This window comes from Ailuropoda melanoleuca, chromosome 7 (assembly GCF_002007445.2).
Source record: "Ailuropoda melanoleuca isolate Jingjing chromosome 7, ASM200744v2, whole genome shotgun sequence".
NCBI classification, from domain to species: domain Eukaryota; kingdom Metazoa; phylum Chordata; class Mammalia; order Carnivora; family Ursidae; genus Ailuropoda; species Ailuropoda melanoleuca.
In genome coordinates this window covers 28,870,455-28,887,824 of record NC_048224.1, presented here as the reverse complement: position 1 = coordinate 28,887,824, position 17,370 = coordinate 28,870,455, and the positions used below count along the sequence as shown (strand labels likewise).

The following is a 17,370-nucleotide window of genomic DNA, read 5'->3' as shown; positions in this document are numbered from 1 at the left end:
ACCAGAGATGTTGCAGTCTGTCCAGGGTTCTGTTCCTAAACCGCGCCTCTCATTCATCTGTAATCCCCTTTGTAAAGCAAATTCTTGTCTGTGAAACCTGTAAACGAGAGGGGATTTTGGCGCCCTTGCCGGTCTGTGTCCTTCTGGAGACCACTTGGGTTCAAGCTCTATTTCCTGCCTGGGTCTGCCCAGGGCTTGTCCAGCCAACATGGAGCAAGGTGACTCCCCAATCTCTCTGCTGTACTCAAACGAACAAGGAGCACGGGTGGAGGGAGAGGCTCCAGGCTCTTCTGGTCTACCCCACGCTTGGCACTGACTCCCAAAGGGTTTAGTCATAGACTCTCTCCAGGCCAGATGCTCTCCACCGGTAACTCAGGAGGGGGGCCAGCTTCCTCTCTCATTTGGTGAGGGGCCCTGACCGAGACATTTTACATTTTTCTGGTGTCGATCCTCAGGAGCATTCTTTCCTTCTCTAAGACTAACTCCCCAGTCATATAAGGGTATCTTCCAGGAGAGGCCTGTGGAGTGGAGAAATATGCAGGAGTTTGGGGTCAGACAGACTGGATTTGGGCTCCGTCACGGTCTCTGCCAAGTGTCGTTAGGGCTTTTAGTTAATCCATCTGGACTTCAGTCTTGTCATTTGCAAAACTGGGATCCTAACACCTATGTTTCAGGCAGTTGCAAAGATTAAGATGATGCATACCCAGGAGTCTGGCACAGAGCAGGTAGGTGTTTAATAAATGGTAGCTATTATTATTACTCGAACTGTGTCACCAGACCACATTGATGCCTGAAACCCAATTTTACGGTTTAAAAAACATGCCTTGTGAAAAGGGGAAAGCAACTTAGATTCATTCAGTTAATCTTTTTTGGAGCCATCATTCATAACTTATCCATTAAAAAAAAAGGATTGAAAACAAACAATGTACTTAAAAAAACAGCAGAGCTATTTGGTGGAAAGAAACATTTCAGTGTAAACAGGAATACGAAATACATGGGGGAAAGAGAAGAAATACATGGGAGATATTTGTAAGATGGCTTACGGGTTTTTTAAACTTTGGGGCGTTTGTGCTTTTTTTTTTTTAAAGGAAAAAGTATAAGAAGACATCCCTGTTGTTGGATGAAGAACAGAGGCGGACACGGATGGCAGGTCAGACTGGGAACAGGGTATTGGAAACCGGACCCAGTTTCTGGAAGGAGGCAGCTGCACGAGGGCAGATCCTAGCCTCTGGCACCAGGGTAGCAAGGGGTGTCCAGCCCAGCCTGGAAAAAGGACAGAGAGCAGGGGGGGCCTGGTTAGCCTCTGCGTTGGGATCCAGCTCAAAGGCAAGCCAGGTGGACCATGGGACCTAAAAAATCCTCAGAAAGGGACTTGGCATCATCTTTCAAAGCAGCCCCAACCTCTAAGCCAGGGTTTGGAGACTGGCTTCTGGTTCTTGTGTGTAGGGAGAGGGCGTGGGAGAAAAGATTGCTAAGGAGGCGGGATTTGGGGAAGATGAGAATGTAAGCCATACAGACCTGGACTGACATGCATGTTTTTTCGTTTTCTAGGTATGTGACCCTGAGCACGAGGCTTTCTTAGGTCTCCACTCTGTCCCTTGTAAGGTAGATGAGCCTATAAATCAGTGTGTAGCATGGTCCCGGGACTTGGCATCTGCTGGTGCATATGATTCCCATTAAAGAGAAGAACAATTATTAATCTAGCCGCTTCTCATCACCTCCTCTGTTTGCACCCTGGTTTCTGCTACCATATGCGGCTTATTATAACAGCCTCCTAGCTGGTTTCCCTGCTTCCCGCTTTTCCGCCTTCCCTCCCTTACCAGTGATTCTTCACTTGGCAGCCAGTGATCCTGTTCAAATACGTCAGATTATGTCACTGCCCCACTCAGTACCCTCCAGTGGCTCTCCACTTCGTCAGGTGCAAGCGGTCCTGCTTCATCTTGTCTGCCTTTGACCTTGGGTGCTACCACTTTCCCCCTTGCTCACTTTGCTCCAGTCACATTGGCTTCCTGACTGTTCCTTGAACATGCCAGGCACACTCCTGTCTCGGAGCCTCTGCCCTTGCTGTTCCTCCACCTGGAACGTTATCTGCATGTCTTGCTTGCTTGCCTCCTCTAGGTCTTTACAGAAAAATCACCTGTGTGTCCTTCTGTGACCCTCCTCTTTCATATTGTAGCCCCACTTTATCAGACTCAACCCTCTTTCCTGCTTTATTTGTTTTCCATAGCACTTTTCATAAGCTGTCATACTAAGATATCTTCTTTCTATTTCTGTTTATTGTTTCTCTGTCTCTCCACTGGAATGCAAATTTTATGAGAGCAGGGGTTTTAGTTTGGCTTGTTTATTCCTGCCTCCTCAGCTCCTAGGACACTGCCTAGCACACAGTAGATGCCGCAAAACATTTGTTGAAGGAATTTATTCAAAATTTATTTTAAAGCAAGAGGCTGGACTCCAGCTGTAGGGGAATATGGACTCGAGGCTGTTGACTGAGGCAGGAACTCAGACTCCGGAAGCATGCCACGAATCCAGTTATCCAAACTGGAACACAGGCCAGGGTAGGATCTGGGAACCAGAGGGATGCCCAGGCATCAGAAGTAGGCATGGGATCAGAGCCTGGCCTGGATCCAGGCTGACGGAGAGTGAGGCTGGCGCTGTTCGGGTCAGGGCCGGTCCCAGGCCACAGGTCATGAGGCCAGGTCACCCCATAAGTGAAGACAGAGGGGCTGAAATGCAGGTTGCCAGGCAGGGCCTTCAACCACTTAGTAAATGTCAAGCAAAGTTATCCCAGCTTTCAACTTATTCCCAGATGTAGGTGTGAGCGGATACTCCATATTGGCACGGCTTACAAGGAAAGCACAAATGACTAAGGGAAAAAAAGGAAAAAAAGTGAAAATGCTCATTGAGAAACCTGAACTGAGAAGTTGAAGGGCAGATGCCAGAAGCCGATAACTGGAGGACAGCTGTGATGTCAAGTGAATATCAGTTAAGAGAGATTACTTTGTCCTCTGGAACACCTTTGGTCTTGTTGGTGGAGATGATCAGGTGAACTCTGCCCACGCAAACCCTTTGGCTATGTGAAGCTCAGGAGTGATGTGTGCAGAAGCCTAGAAAGAGGAGTTGGGACAGGGAGAACTTGGCCTGTGTTCCCCAGAGCTGCTCAAGGTACTCTGCAGGATTGGGCTCAGCCTCCCCTCTCTGTCCTCATGCTTCCTGATTAACTAGCCTGTGATTCAGGGCTGCCCCTACCTCACTCCAGAAGAGGAAGTCTGTGGACATCATCTGGTTCAACTCCTTCACCACAGACCTAAGGGAACTGAGGCTCAGAACAACTGAAAGTCAGGGCAGTGCCCCTCCCATAGGGGAGGTTGTTCCCCATCCTGGCTCCCACTGCACTATGTACAGATCTCCTGCTGGCTCTGGTTTCCAGTCCTACCCTGGTAGCTCCATGTACTTGGATAAGCTGTGGAACCTCTCTGAGCCTCAGTGTATTCACCTGTAAAGTGAGGATGATAAACACAGTACTTCGTTCACCGGGGTCTTGTGAGGATTGCATTATAAGGCAGGTAGTAAATAAATGTTCAGTGAAGGTTAAACTTCCAACCTTGTTGCAAGGTCGTGGATGTGGCCCACAATGGTTGGCTCAAACGCAAGGGTGTTTTCTCATTTGATGTCCTACTGTCTCCCCTCATTAATCACCCCTTGGGATTTTAAATTTTAATGACCCACCATTTCTATTCTTCAAGCATAAAGGGGCTAGGTCACATCACAGGACGGCTTTGCCTAAGGTTAGCTAGTGCAGCCTGCGCGACGGGGCCAAGAGAGGGCCAAGTCAAGGGAAGCAGGGATCTGCTCTGGGTAGTGCTCCCACCCGGAGGGAAAATTCTAGGGCGGAGCCCTCTGTGAGAGGGGACGCGGGGAGGTCAAATGCCTGGAGGGGGCGCAAGGTGAGGACCCTTGTCTCTTCTGAGGTTGGCAGAGGACGGCTTCTCAGTCTGGTGGGGAAACTGGGGGGCTCTCGTTCAAGGCCCTAAGCTCTGGACACCCTAGCTCCAAGGGATGTTAGAGAGCCGGCGGCATCTTTTGCCGCCCCTTCGGGCTCGGTTAGGGCCTCCCCGGACACCCGCGCAGCGCAGGAGGGCATAAGGCTGCAGGTGCCTCTAGGACGCCTCCGTGGCGCGCTCGCAGCCCAGACCTTCCCAGCCAGACCTCCGAGCAGCAGTCCCAAACCACCGTGCAGGAAGCGCTCGGCGGAGCGGTGGTGGCCACTGCGTGTGCTAGGACGCAGTCCTCGTTCCCCCAACCCCTGTCCCCTGGCGCTCAGATCCCCGGCGGGGACAGCGGCAGCCCGCTCGGCGGAGGGCCGGGGGCGCGTGTGTGCGTGTGCTGGGAAGGAGGCCCTCCCCGAGGCCGCCCCTGCGCCAGCGCCTCCCCCTCCCCCGGCGCACACGGCCCGTCCCCGTCCCCGGAGGCGGCCCAAGCCGCCGCGGAGCAGCCTCGCCTTAGCCTCCCGCGTTTCCTGCCGCCCGCCCTCCCCCGGCCGGGGCTCCAGAGGCTGCCGCTGAGCAGCTCCCGGCGGGAGAGCGGCTCAGAGCGCGCACGGGGGCGGGCGGAGGCGGCCTGGTTCGGGGTGGCCGCGCCGGAGAGAGGCGCGCGCGAAGACGCCGGCCCCCCTCTCCGCGTTTGCTCTCTCGCTCCCCGCCTCCCGCACTCGGCTCGCTCCCACCCCTTCCCGGCGTGATTGATCCGTCACGGGCGCCGCCGCTGCCGCCGCCGCCGCGGCCGTTCTGAGCCGAGCAGAAGCCGGAGCCCGAGCCGGAGCCGGGGCCGGGGCCGGCGCCATTGCGCGGGCGCCGCGGGGAGNNNCGCCGCCGCCGCCGCCGCCGCCACCCGCGCGCCTGCTGCTGCTCCTGCTGCTGCCGCTGCTGCTGCCGCTGGCACCCGGGGCCTGGGGCTGGGCGCGAGGTGCCCCCCGGCCGCCGCCCAGCAGCCCGCCGCTCTCCATCATGGGCCTCATGCCGCTCACCAAGGAGGTGGCCAAGGGCAGCATCGGGCGCGGCGTGCTCCCCGCCGTGGAACTGGCCATCGAGCAGATCCGCAACGAGTCGCTCCTGCGCCCCTACTTCCTCGACCTGCGGCTCTACGACACCGAGGTGAGTGTCCGGCCGCCCGCGCCGTCGGGGCTGTGGGGGGCGGTGGGTGAGGGAGTGCCGAACCGAGAGAAGCTTCGGCCCTTGGGCAGAGCCCTGACTGAGTCGCCTGTGCCTGCCGAGGGCACCGCGGGCTGGGGCTCAGTGCTCACCCCGGGGTCCCTTCGGGCTTGGCTGGCACAGCTGGTACCAAGATTTGCTGAGCATCTCCCTCCTCTGGGATCGTATGTGTGTATATGTGTGATGGGGGTGGGGGATAGAATACGGGTTTCCTTTAACCAGAGGAGGAGTGTAGAAGGTGGGGACGACCCTCTAAAAGGCCTGCAGTGGTTACCCCTGCCCAGGTCCCGCTGGTGGGGCTGTGGACTGCCGGGTGGGAGGAACAGGCGCATTGACTGGAAACTGGGCCACCCGGGGCTAGAGAGGCCATGGCCTGCTCGCGGGCCCCCAGGAGAGCCCGGCCGCGCTTTGAGGTCCGGAGGGCTCCGGGACCCGAGGGGCCCGCGCGCGCAGGAGGGCTGGGCGCGTGGTGCGCGCGGGCGGCTCGGAGCCCGCACCGCGCGAGCAGGTGTGGGGCCGCCGGCTCTGAAAGGCTGCTGCCTGAATGTGCCCGGCGCTGCCTGCCGGAGTGATTTTATGGGGAGACTCCCCCTCGGTTTAGTTGCTCACGGAGTGCCCTGAGCAGGTCTCGCTGCGGACGCGCGGGGGTGTCCAGCAGCGCCGCTGGTGTTGGCCCTGCGGCTGCAGGCGCAGTTTCTCCGGGCGCAGACTTGAAGCACGGACTTGGAGCGCAGCAGCGGGCTGGCCCTCTCGGCCTCCTCCGAGGGGAGCCTCAGAGCCCAGAGCTTCGCATCCCAAGCCCCTTTTCACGGCCGCAGCGCGGGTTCTGGCTGAAGCCCCAGCGCGGACCTGCCCCGCCTGCACGGCTGCTGGAGGGGGTCTGGAGGAGCGGTCGCCGGCCGCGCGAGGTCGGGTTTGCGAGTTTTTCCGGACTGAGGGAGCCCCTCCGCTCTGGCCGCTGCGTCTCAGACGCGGCCTGAAGGGGGCAGTGATTTCCTGTGCAGTGCGCTCTGTTGGCGCCTCCAACACCGCGCCAAGCCGGGCCGGGCGCTGGGCTTGACCCCGGCTTCCCGGAGCTCCGCGGGAGCTTCTGCTCCAGCCCAGGTGCCTCTCCTCCCAGCCTTCCGAGAGGAGGTTGGCGCCGCCGCGCTGCCCCTGCAGCCTGGGCTCTGCTTCCTTCTCTGCCTGACCCTTTTTTTGTCCCTTGAGAAAGAGCAGAAATTTGGATGGCATCTCTATTCCCCGCCTCCCCCCTTCACTGATGAGCCAGGCTGCTCTGTGCTGTAAATAAAAGGTGAAGGAACGGGTGGCAGTTGGTGGCGGTGCGTGCAGGCTGCTGCAAGCCGAGAGCCTCCCTCCACCCCGGGAGGATGCAAGCCGGGTGGCTGAGCAGAGCTAACCCGGGTGTGGAATTTTTTCTGAATGACATTCTCGTCGCCCTCATCTTTGCCCAAACATTTCAAGTTTTCCGGGGGACTTGTCTGGCACGCATAGACGCAGAGCGCACCTCAGTTCTGACCTACACATGTCCCCTCGGCCCTGGTTCCCTGTCGCCTCCGTACAGATTCTTTCGGAAGGGCCAGGAGAGAGCCGGTTCTTCGGAGGCAGAGCATTTGTAGATAGGGCAGCCCTGCTTGCATCATCACCAAGTGTTTCGGCTGCAAAATGTTTTCATCATCAATTTATCCCCTTCAGAAAGCTTCCCTGAAAGAGATTTCACATTAGCTTGTTTGTGGCAGCGAAGGGATGGGTGCTTGGTTTCAGGGTGTGGGTTGAAGCTTTTACATTTATCTTTCAAGTGTGCCTTTGATGACTTTCTGAGTGAGAGGGCCCAAAGGCAAGAGGAGAGGCTCCGCAGTTGGTGGGAATCTGCAGGAAGCCGTGTGGGAAGGAGAGCACAGGGTACTGTCAGCCTCATGCAAAGGAAGAAGCGGCTCCAGCCGCATGAAGGGGCCCAGAGCATGGGCTTTGGGTGGGTCAGACCTGGGTTCTAGTCAGACACCAGTTATCTTCCCTGTGGGTGACCTTGAGTGGGGTCATTGACTCTGTCTCGGCCTAGATTCTCGCATCTGGGAAAGTGGGCTGTTGCATGTACTCGGTAGGGTGGTGGTGTGATGCTCCGGGGGATAACAGGCCCTGGGGGGAGAGTGCCGTGAGCTGGGGGGCCCCAGCAGCCAGGGCTCCGTCTGACATGTTGGAAGACCAACGAAATGTTTCCTGCCTCCCTTCCTTCGTTTCCCTCTGGCGTGGTCCACAAGTAAGACCTGGCAGCTCGAGGAGTTTATGATAAGATGGTCACAACTAAATATTAAGACTGCTTATTTTGTTTTTCTTACTTTCGAAGTCTCATGAAGGGTCAGTGAAGTTATCACCGGAAAAAAAAAAAAAGAATTTTGACTTATAATCAAATACGTATGTTACCTCCTGCCACGAGGTGTCATGTCTGGGAGAATATGCAGATGATATAATATTCCTTTTTTCAAGTAGCCCATCTCCGTAGGAGAGGTCCTTCCTTGCTGAGCCCAAGTAAAGGAATGCTCCGTGTGGGTAACTGCAGCAAGACACACAGTGATCCAAAGGGTGGCTGGGGCCTGTGTTGGAGCATCTGAGGCCTGTTTTAGTCAGATAGGCCGTCGTTGCGGGTTGTGTGTGCTCCCTAATCACTTCTCTGCTGTGTCACTTGTCAGTAGACTTGAACACAGGATGGATGTGGTGAATGGATTTTGGCTGGCTTTGCTGACATTGGCTGTCAGTCAACCGCCAGGGGCCGTGGGTAGCCAGGATGGACCTTGGTCCACAGTCTTCAAAGAGAAGGAGCCTTACCAAGTAATGGGTTAATCTGATCACTGGGAGAGCTTCTCTCAATAAAGGAGGCTCCTGCTTGAATTTCTTTAGGTTGACCCTCTTAGTGTAATTAGAATAACAATAGAATGTGCAAAGCCCCACTCAGTGCCTTTTGTTCCTAAAAATGAAGCATTCCAACAGAGCTTCTGCTAGTTAGGACCTCTTTTCTCTGCTGTAGATAAAATCATTTCAGCACATACTTTTTTATGTATCCCAAAGTAGGGTTGAGTATATAAAAACACAAGTGAGACAACCGAATATACAAATAATAGGAAACCTAAGAAAACAGAGAAACATGGAAGTTACTCTACCAAGAACCTGGGTTGTTGCAATTTTGCATATTGCATTTTAGCTCTGAGCCTCCTGGCAGTCAAGGTAAAAGGTAAAAATGGAGACTTACAATACTTACAAGTTTGATTAAGAGATTCTGAAGGATGATGTCTTTTTTAAAAAGTTTTGCAGGAGACTCAGAATGTTCTTCACATGGTTGTTTCTCATTCTTAGGTAGCCACATTAATAAAATTAAATAATAATCAAGAGATGAGTTAAGAAACAGTTTTGGGTTTTCCACTTTGAAGTAACATTCATTTTAGAAAAATGGAAAATGAGAAAAAAGCATGAAGAAAAATAATAATTGCTCATAATCCACCTATATAAAGACAATTATACCTAATAATTAGCATTATTCCCTTCCAGTTGCCAGTTTTTACTATTTCATGTACTTGAGATCTCACTCTATGTGCCCTTTTATATTTTGTTTCATTAATTTAACATTATATTATGGGTACTTCCCCATGCCCTCAATTGCAAAGATGACTTTGAGTGGCTGTCTGCTATTCTATGCCCTGGATGTGCCATAAATATTAAGTCGTTCCCCTTTTGTTGGATTTATATGTTTTCCCACTTGTTACTAGTTTCAATTATGATGATAAACTTAGGGGAAGTGCAGGGAGCCAACGGAGCACATTCTACGTATGCACCTCTCAGGAAGTCTACCCTGATGCAGGGATCCAGCTTAGAAAATCCAGAGGAAACCTAGTGATAGGTGAGCATGTCCTTTCCTTGAGCAGCTTTGCCAAATATCTGTTCTCTTATTCACTGTTCTTTAGAAAGGGCCCAGACAACGGGTGGACAGAGGCTGAGCTTTTCAAGGATGTCTGAGTACAACTCAGCAGGCATTAATTGAGCACCTACTGCAGACGCTGCTGCTGCAGAAGGGAGTAAAACCCAGCCTCTGGTTCGAGGGAAGAGCTGGTGCATAGGGGAGAACAGGGTCAGCACATATTGGCCATTTTCAAGGTAAGATAGAAAGGGATCGTGTCGATGACTGCACAGTTCTATGAATATTCAGAAACCATGGAATCATACACTTGAATGAACGTTATGATATATGAATATAGTTTAATACAGCTGTTCTTAGAAATATAAAGATAGAAAAAGAGCCCTTTTTGGATCAGACTACCTCTTCTTTGTGGTTCTAGCCCCACTACCCAGTGTGGTACCTGGACCTTAGGAGGCATATTGCTTAGGACTCATTGCAAGTGATAGAAACCCCACTTTAACTGGTTCTTGTGACTGAAAAATCCTGGGGTGGGCGGTCTTCAGGCATGGGTGAATCCAGGGACTGAAATGCTATCTTAAAAAATGTCTCTGGCTCTTGGCTCTGATTTCCTCTGTTTGGCTTCACTCTCAGGCAGGCTCTACCCATGTGGTGGCACAGATGGCCCCTACCAGCTGCAAATTAACACACTCCCAGTTTAGAAACTCCAGTAAGAAGAGTGCTTCTTTCCCAAATGTTTCAACAAAAGTCCCAAACTCAGCTCCCGTTGGCTTGAATCGGGCCATGTGCCCCTCCCTGAGCCAATCACATGGCACTGATGGTCTGGGACGTCAGCCAGGCTTCCATGGAAGGAGAGGGCAGGGAGGTCAGCCCTGCCCAACCACATGCGTAGGGAGTGAAGAAGAGGTGATTCCTCGAAGGACATCAGAGGCTGTTAAAGGTGTGGATGCCAGGGGCACCTCATCACAGACATCCACAGAGACAGGCACGTGGGAAATGCTACATTCAAGAAAGAGATCAGGGATGCCAAGGGCATTGAGAGAAAGCGAAGATCATATCTAGGTCAAGAGAGGCCTCCTGGAGGAGAAGAAATCAAGATGGGCCTGAAAGGGCCAATGTAATGCTGACACAGAGAAGCAGGAACTCAGGGAAATGGAGGTTGCATCCCAGGAAGGAGCCCCAAGATCAAAGGATGGAAGGAGACGAAGTGTGAGGTGTGTTTGGGGAGCACTGACTTGTTATGTTTTCCCCCGAGTGCAGGGCTTGTGGAGGGTTAGGTAGCTCGGTGGTGGGTGTGGAAGGCCTCGAATCACATGTCGAGAAGGTTGGACTTTATTCTGGAACCTGAGGAGCCATGTGTGGGTGGCGGTTTTGAACGTGGGCATGCTATGAGCAGGGCCCGTGGGAATGCAGAGCCTGGATGGTAGACAGATGAGCCTGGAGACCGAGAAGCCAGGAAGCTACTCCAGCAGTGGAAGGGTGAGTTGGTGAAGCTTGAACAGAGGGGGAGAGGCCATGTGAGAGGATGTGGAGGAGAATGGGCAGCGCTGAGACCTGCCAGTGTGGAAGGGGCAACAAAGGGGGACCCTTGGGGGGAGGCAGGGGGTGGATCTGGCAGGCAAGAGTCACTGAGTCCAGGCATTGTATTGTAGGGGCCCGAGGAGAGAGCGGCCCAGTGGGGGTGAGGCTGGGCACAGAACGGCAGACTCGCTCTCAGACCCTTCAGCTCCCTGAGTTCCTAGTACCTGTAGGATGAGCCCCTCAATATGTTGGGAGGCCTGGGTTTGTATCCCTGTTGGGTACCACTTACCTGCTTGGTGACCCGGGGCAAGATGCTTTGCCTCCCTTTCATCATCTATAAAATGGGGCTGCAAATGACAGCACCCCGGTAAAGTAATCAAATCAGTGCTCGGTACTGCGAGTGTCCAGTAAGTATTCGCGGCTCTATTGTCACCGTTGTCATTATTCCTGTACCATATGGGGACAAGTATGCTGACCTCACAGGGTTGTAAGAAGGGATAACTATCCTGGGTCTGGAACCTCACAACATGATGTACGTGTAAGGCAGTGTTACCTGTAATCCCGTGTGCCAGCACCGCACTGCCGAGAGCGGCCCGGGGAAGGAGGATGTGAGCCCCCCATCGTCCCTTCTGTCGTTTATCCTAGCAGGTTGCTCTCTTTGTCCCCACACTGGACTGTAGCTCCGTGAGGGCCGGGCATCAGTGAGCGTCTGCTGAACTGCACTGTGAGTGAGTAAATTCCAGTCTCCTTTCTGAATGAGCATCCCACTGAAGGAAGAGTTTGTCCAGAACATCTCTCCAGGGTCTTCACCCCCACCCCCATCACCATGGGACTTAGGTGACCCCGTCTATCAAGATTAAGTTGACTGTCAGGCTGGAGGCAGCTGCCTCCTGCCTCTTCCCACCGACACCAGCCCCGTGCTTCCCCAGTGTGTGGGCAGTGCCCTCGGCCATGTCAGCCCCCAACCAATTCCCTAGACCTAGCCAGCCAGCCATGCGGGCGGTGGGTGGAACTAACACGCTAGGGCCAGTTTGGCTCTTGGTATTGGGCTAAAAGTTTAACCTAACTTTGTCTTGAACGGGGGCTTCTTCCTGCATTCGGCCTGCCCTCCCACGGGCACAGAGTCACATCAGCTTCTTCGTGCGGAGTCTGCGGTCCCAGCAGGGACGTGAGCAAGCTGGAAGGGTAAGAGAGCTGTGAAAATAGAGATGCTGGACAGGTGCATGTGTAGGATACATATCTTTTGTCAGTCAGGGTGAATTAGGCCGCGCCACATTAACAAACAAACCCTGAAATCGCTGTTGGCTGACATAATAAAATTTCGTTCTCGCTAACCAAAGTCCAGAGTGTGTCTGAAGTGCTCCTGAGGGCCTCTCCTCCAAGTGGGAACACAGGATCCAGGCAGATTTTGGGTGTGACTCTCCCATCTTGTGACTTCAAGAAGATGGGGGCAGGGAGGAATCCATGGGGAAGGCACACTGTATTTTTAACCATCTTGACTTGGAAGTGACTCGTGTATTATTTCTACTCCTGTTCCATTGACTGGAAATAGTCGCAGGTCAAGCCAATTTCAGAGGAGGGTGGGAAATGTCGAGAAGCTGGTGGGTGCCATGTAGACTTGTCATTCTGGGTCCTTCAGGAAGTGGATACCAAGATGGATTTAGAAGTACGAGAGCTCTGGGGGGTGATGCCCGTGAACGATACAAGAGGAGGTGGGGAGACGCTTAGTCCATGACGCTGGGCTGATGGCTGTGAAAGGAGGGGGAAGAAGAGTTGGGTGGGAAGAGGCTCAGCATGTCTGGGCCAGTCAGTGGGGCTGCTCTGGGGCAAAGTCTGCTCATAGAGAGGTCCTGAATCAGACCGAAAGAGCCAGGCTCTAGAATCCCTGCTCAACTCAGTCACTGACCACAGGCTGCCTGAGAGATTGTGTCCTTAGCAGAATCAAATGTGGTGACAGAGCTGGAGCTGCAGTGAAGGCCATCAGCTGACCGCCCTCCTTCTGTAGGTTCTGCCTCCAGAGGCCATCTGACCAGGCCACCTACGTGGCTGCTGCAGACACTACCCGCTTCTGCCTCAGTGCCCTAGTGCGGCACACTCTCATTGATAGAACTTTCTGCCAGGCCCCGTTTTAGGCTCTGTGACACAGAGTGGATATGACATGAAACCTTCCCTCGAGGAGCTCACGGTCTAAACAGGTGGTCAAAACAGAGAGAAAGCATTGCACGTAGTGCAAGCCAACCGTGGTAGGGGTCAGAGGAGGACACTGGGGAAGGCGACCCCCTTCTGGAGGCACCCATTTGGTCATTCCCTATGTTTGATTATGAATGTAAGTGGCTCCTTGTCACTAACTTTTTTGGTTATTTATTTTGATTGTAGGAAGATCAGAAAATTAAATGATGTAACTCACCCAATGGACACCTGTATTCATCTGCTCCTTTATTTTATTCTTATTCTCTATGCTTATGTAACGATGTACAGTGAGGCTGGTGAGACGCCTTTCTTTCTGTACCTTTCTAGGAACAAGCAGGTGTACCAGGCTGGAACCGTGGGGGTGTGAGCCCCACATGGGGTTGGCGGTCTGGGTTCTGGTGCTAGGTTAGTTGTTAAGACCATGGGGAAGTTCTTGCTTCTCTCTGTGAATTGCAGCATGGCTTGAGCTCTGCTCCATTGTAAGCACTGCGAGAGCAGGTGCTGAGTGTGTCTGGCTCCCTTGTGGTCCCTGTAGGCACTATCTCAGGGCCAGGCACAGAGCAGGAGCTCAGTAAGTATTTATTGAACAAACAAATACATCTAAAAGCTTGGAACCCAGCTCTCTGGTTCTAAGAGGATTAATGGGCATAGTTTTAACAAATTGAGGAGGTGCTCTCTGTATGCCAAGCCATATGAGGTGAGCTTCCTGCCTGCTTTTTATTTGTTCTTTTGGGTTCTTGTTATTTGGTACTTTTGGGGTCCCTGTAGTTGTGGAGTACAAAGGGGAAAGGTTACTTGTTGCATGTTCCAATAGAAGATTATGTACGAAGCTGATGTGATTCTCTTCTCCCCTGACAAACATACACGGCATCGTCCAAGGTACATGAAAACCTAGGAAATAAATACTTTCCAGCATCTGAGAACTGTTATGGTATTAGATGGGTTTACTGGAACAGTCCTGTAAACCAGCAGTTGGTGGGTATAGGAATCAGGTTGTGATATCCCATTCCCACCTCCAGGGAACATGAGAGCCAGCGGAGGCTGGACTGGGCTCTGGTCCTCGTAGAAATTGGAGGAATGGAGCCAAGTCACCAGCCTTGGTGAGCCAGGTGGTCTGCTGACAGGTCTGGGGATGGCGAATGAAGAGGTCCCCTGGGATCCTCTGAATAACAAGACTTATTCCACGCTCCCTGCTCCTGGGCAGGAAGCTTCTGCTCTTTATCCCTCTGTGGTCAAGACTGACTCAGGAATGGGGTGAACTCAGCCTAGAGGTGACCATCTCCCTGATCTGGTTTTGGTCTGGACCCCAAATCGGATAACCAAGTTTATTAGAATCATGTGCAAACTAAGAGTAAATCAGTTACGAGCTGAGCTTAAGGGTCTGAGAATTTTTGCTTGAGTAAAGGGCATGAACCTTGTGGCAGCTTTTGGGGCCGATTGGGGAATTCTTTTGCAGTTTTCTACTTTTCCAGTCTTTTTGAACAGTCTACATTGCTGGAAGGATGAAGTGTCATTGTCATCTAGAAAATTAGTGGTAGATCCAGAGTACTGAGTAAATGGATTCATCTGTCTTCATCAGTGCCCACGTTCCACAGCTGCTGGCTAAAGCAGACCCCTCTCCTGCCACTTGGCAAGGACATCATCAGTCACCATTCAGATAAAATCTAGCCAAAGAAAGACTGTGGAGTGATGCATTATTGCTGCTCTCATGGCGCAGGGTCAGGAGGTGGCAGAGAGAAAATGATATTTTCACACTCTGCTTATGATCCACTTGACTTTGTTCAGAGGGAACTGATTTTGAAAGCAACAGCCATCTTTATAATAATCACTATATTATCCAAATCACTTTGTTTCTAGAACTGCCTGTTCACTAAAGCTTTTCTGAGAATGCCCAGAATCGTTTCAGGGATTTAACTGGCAGACAGGGACCTGGAAGCCCACCCCAGGGCATACGATCAGAGCCCATGTTATGGCTCCCGCCAAGGCTGGCTCAGAGTGCCTTGACTTTGATAGGAGAGTTGGCTTGCCTATCACTCCACGCAGTATCCTCTAGGGGCTGGACTGACCCCTCTGAGTTCCATGCTGGACTCTGTGAGTCCTAGAAACACTGGAAAGCCCTCGGAGAGCTTCTGATCTTGTTATAAAAGAAGGAAAAGGGAATGGAAGCATTTAGTTGCAAGCGTGCAGGTAAAGGAGAAGAGAGTACAGTGGCAGCATGAACTTGCCTGTATTGTGGGCTCAGCACACGTCAGTCCCTGTGTCAGGCACTTTGCAGGGTTCGCTGATGTAATCCTCTCGACAACCTAGGGGGGTAGGTGCCGTTAGCGCCTTCAGGTTGCAGGTGAGGCTTGGTGGGGTGACGTGATATGACAGCCAACTGGGTGGAAAGCTGGGATTTCAATGCGGATGGCCTGACTTTGATGCCCAGGGCTTAAGCACCAAGTGAGCGGCGTCCTCCTGTGGTTTCTTACCTTCCTTCCATCGAGGCAAGTGGCACATGTTGCCAGTGGCTGATGCTTTTCTTATTTTATTTTGTGAACTTCACCCAACCCTTTATCTCTCCCTCTAACTCAGTCCCGCTCTCTCCCTTTTCCCTGTCCACCCACTCAGTCACACACAGCCAGCGCTGTACTCTCTCCTCACTTTCCACACGTCTGTCTACACACCTGGCTCTCACAGATCCACTCTCTGCTCCCCTTGCACCTGCAGAGCTTGTCACCTCCCGTAGTGTTTACTTGGGGTGTCAATGTTTGTGTCTGTGTGTGTCTCTCCTGGATTACCTCGAAGGCAGTGGTGCTGCCTCCTTACACTTGTAGCTCAGTGCCAGGCCTGGGGCTGGGCATGGGGCATGTGGAGATGAACCCACAACATCTGTGCTCTCAAAGGCATGCAGCTAGGCTGTCTGGCATCATCACCTCACAGGGTGACAAGGGTGAGGGGACAAGTCAGGGGTGGGGGCGGGGGTAGGACCACTGACCCAGCACTCTGATCAGGTGGCCTCCCTGCCTGACACCCTGCAGGGACTCACCCTTGTTTTGGGGGTAGGAACAAAACTTCTCCTGGTGGCCCCAGAAGCCCCAAGAGTGCCCACTCCCCAGCCTCAGTGTTGCATGCTCTCCCTTCCTACTCTGGACCTAAACACCTAGTCCTTTTCAGTTTCTCAGGTGAGTGTGCCCCCCTCCCTCCACCCTGCACAGGGTGTTTGCATAAGCTGTTCCATTATCTGGAACACTTTCACCACCTCTGTTCATCTCTTACATACCAGCTCGAGTGAGCTTTGTCTATCTTCCCTGTTCAGGAAGAATCCCCTGCCCTGTTTTCACTGAGAACCATGAAACTTTCCTTTCTAGGACTTACCACAATTGCAGTTTTACTTTTGTTGGACCCTCTGATCCTTCTTGTCTTCCATGTTCCTGCGGGGGACCATGAGCTCCGTAAGTGCAGGAGCAGCTCTGTTTTGGCTCCCCGTAGCACCCAGTCCCATGCCTGGCATACAGTCGGTGTTCGGGAGATATCTGTGGGATGAATGGGTGAGAGCTGAAGGGCTCCTGAGGCCGATCTGCATGTTTATAATGTCTTGCTGTGTGTTTTCCGTGCCTCGCTGGGGAGTCGGCAGGGCACTGTGGAAAGACAGGAACATTCGGAATCAGATGATTTGTGTGCGTTCCCCCCGCCCCTGAGCCTTGGGCTCTCCTCAGTGGAAGGGGATGCCACTGTCTCAGGGTTCTTTTGAAGGTTGGTGTAGAACGTTCCTGGTAAGCACTGAGCACACAGGGCACATCGAGCAGGTGCCCACTAAATTTTACTGTCATTTTATTATAATGTAGGTAAATGTGTAAAATGCTATGTAGTCACCAGCAGTGGGGGAGCATGTGTCTGAGGCCAGTGAAAAAGTGTGTGATCTGAGCGTGAGCCTCACTGGATGGGTTTTCTGCACGGCTGTTTCAGACCCCACTCATTCCTAGGATGAGTCGATACGCACCGGGAGCTCAGTGGTGAACTTCCCTGGCCTCTTGTTCCTGGTGGTGCCCTCATAGCTCTGTGTGGTCACTGCTGGCTGGTGTCCATCGCCTCACCTGGCTGTGCACTGAGCCAGCCCATGAGGACAGACATGTCATCTGTCTGGTACCTGCCATGTCCCAGTGCCCAGCACAGAGCCTGCAGGCACTTGGTAATATCTGTGAGTGAATGAAGACCTTTGTGTCCAAGCCCCTCGCATGGCCCCTGGCACATTGTAAGCGCTTAGCAAATGTTTCTCGCATGAGTGGTGCTAAACACAATGTAAAATATAACAATTTGGGATAAAATCACAACTGCGCCTCTAAATGGAGCAGAGGGAGAAGACGTTATCAGGCATCTGTGAGGAATGGACTGCTTCAATTGAATACCACATTTGAAGGCTGCAGAGAAACGTCCTGGTGTCCCTGTGTGATGAGACACATTTCCCTATAGGCTCAGGACAAATCTGTTAGCTTAGAGGGCAGGGCGGTTCGGTGGGAAGAGCTCTGTGCTCCACATGGATGATCCATCTCTGATAGTATTGGATGA

General features: G+C 52.7%; 1 protein-coding gene across 1 annotated transcript in view; it reads left to right on the top strand.

Annotated features, from left to right (window-relative positions):
- The first annotated feature begins 3,924 nt into the window (after positions 1-3,924).
- GABBR2 (gamma-aminobutyric acid type B receptor subunit 2) overlaps positions 3,925-17,370 on the top strand; it is a 340,039-nt gene continuing 326,593 nt past the window's right edge. Inside the window, exons 1-2 of the mRNA XM_011219329.3 lie at positions 3,925-3,944; positions 4,790-5,150. Of these exons, the coding sequence (XP_011217631.2) occupies positions 3,925-3,944; positions 4,790-5,150 (381 nt within the window). The remainder of the gene's footprint in view (positions 3,945-4,789; positions 5,151-17,370) is intronic.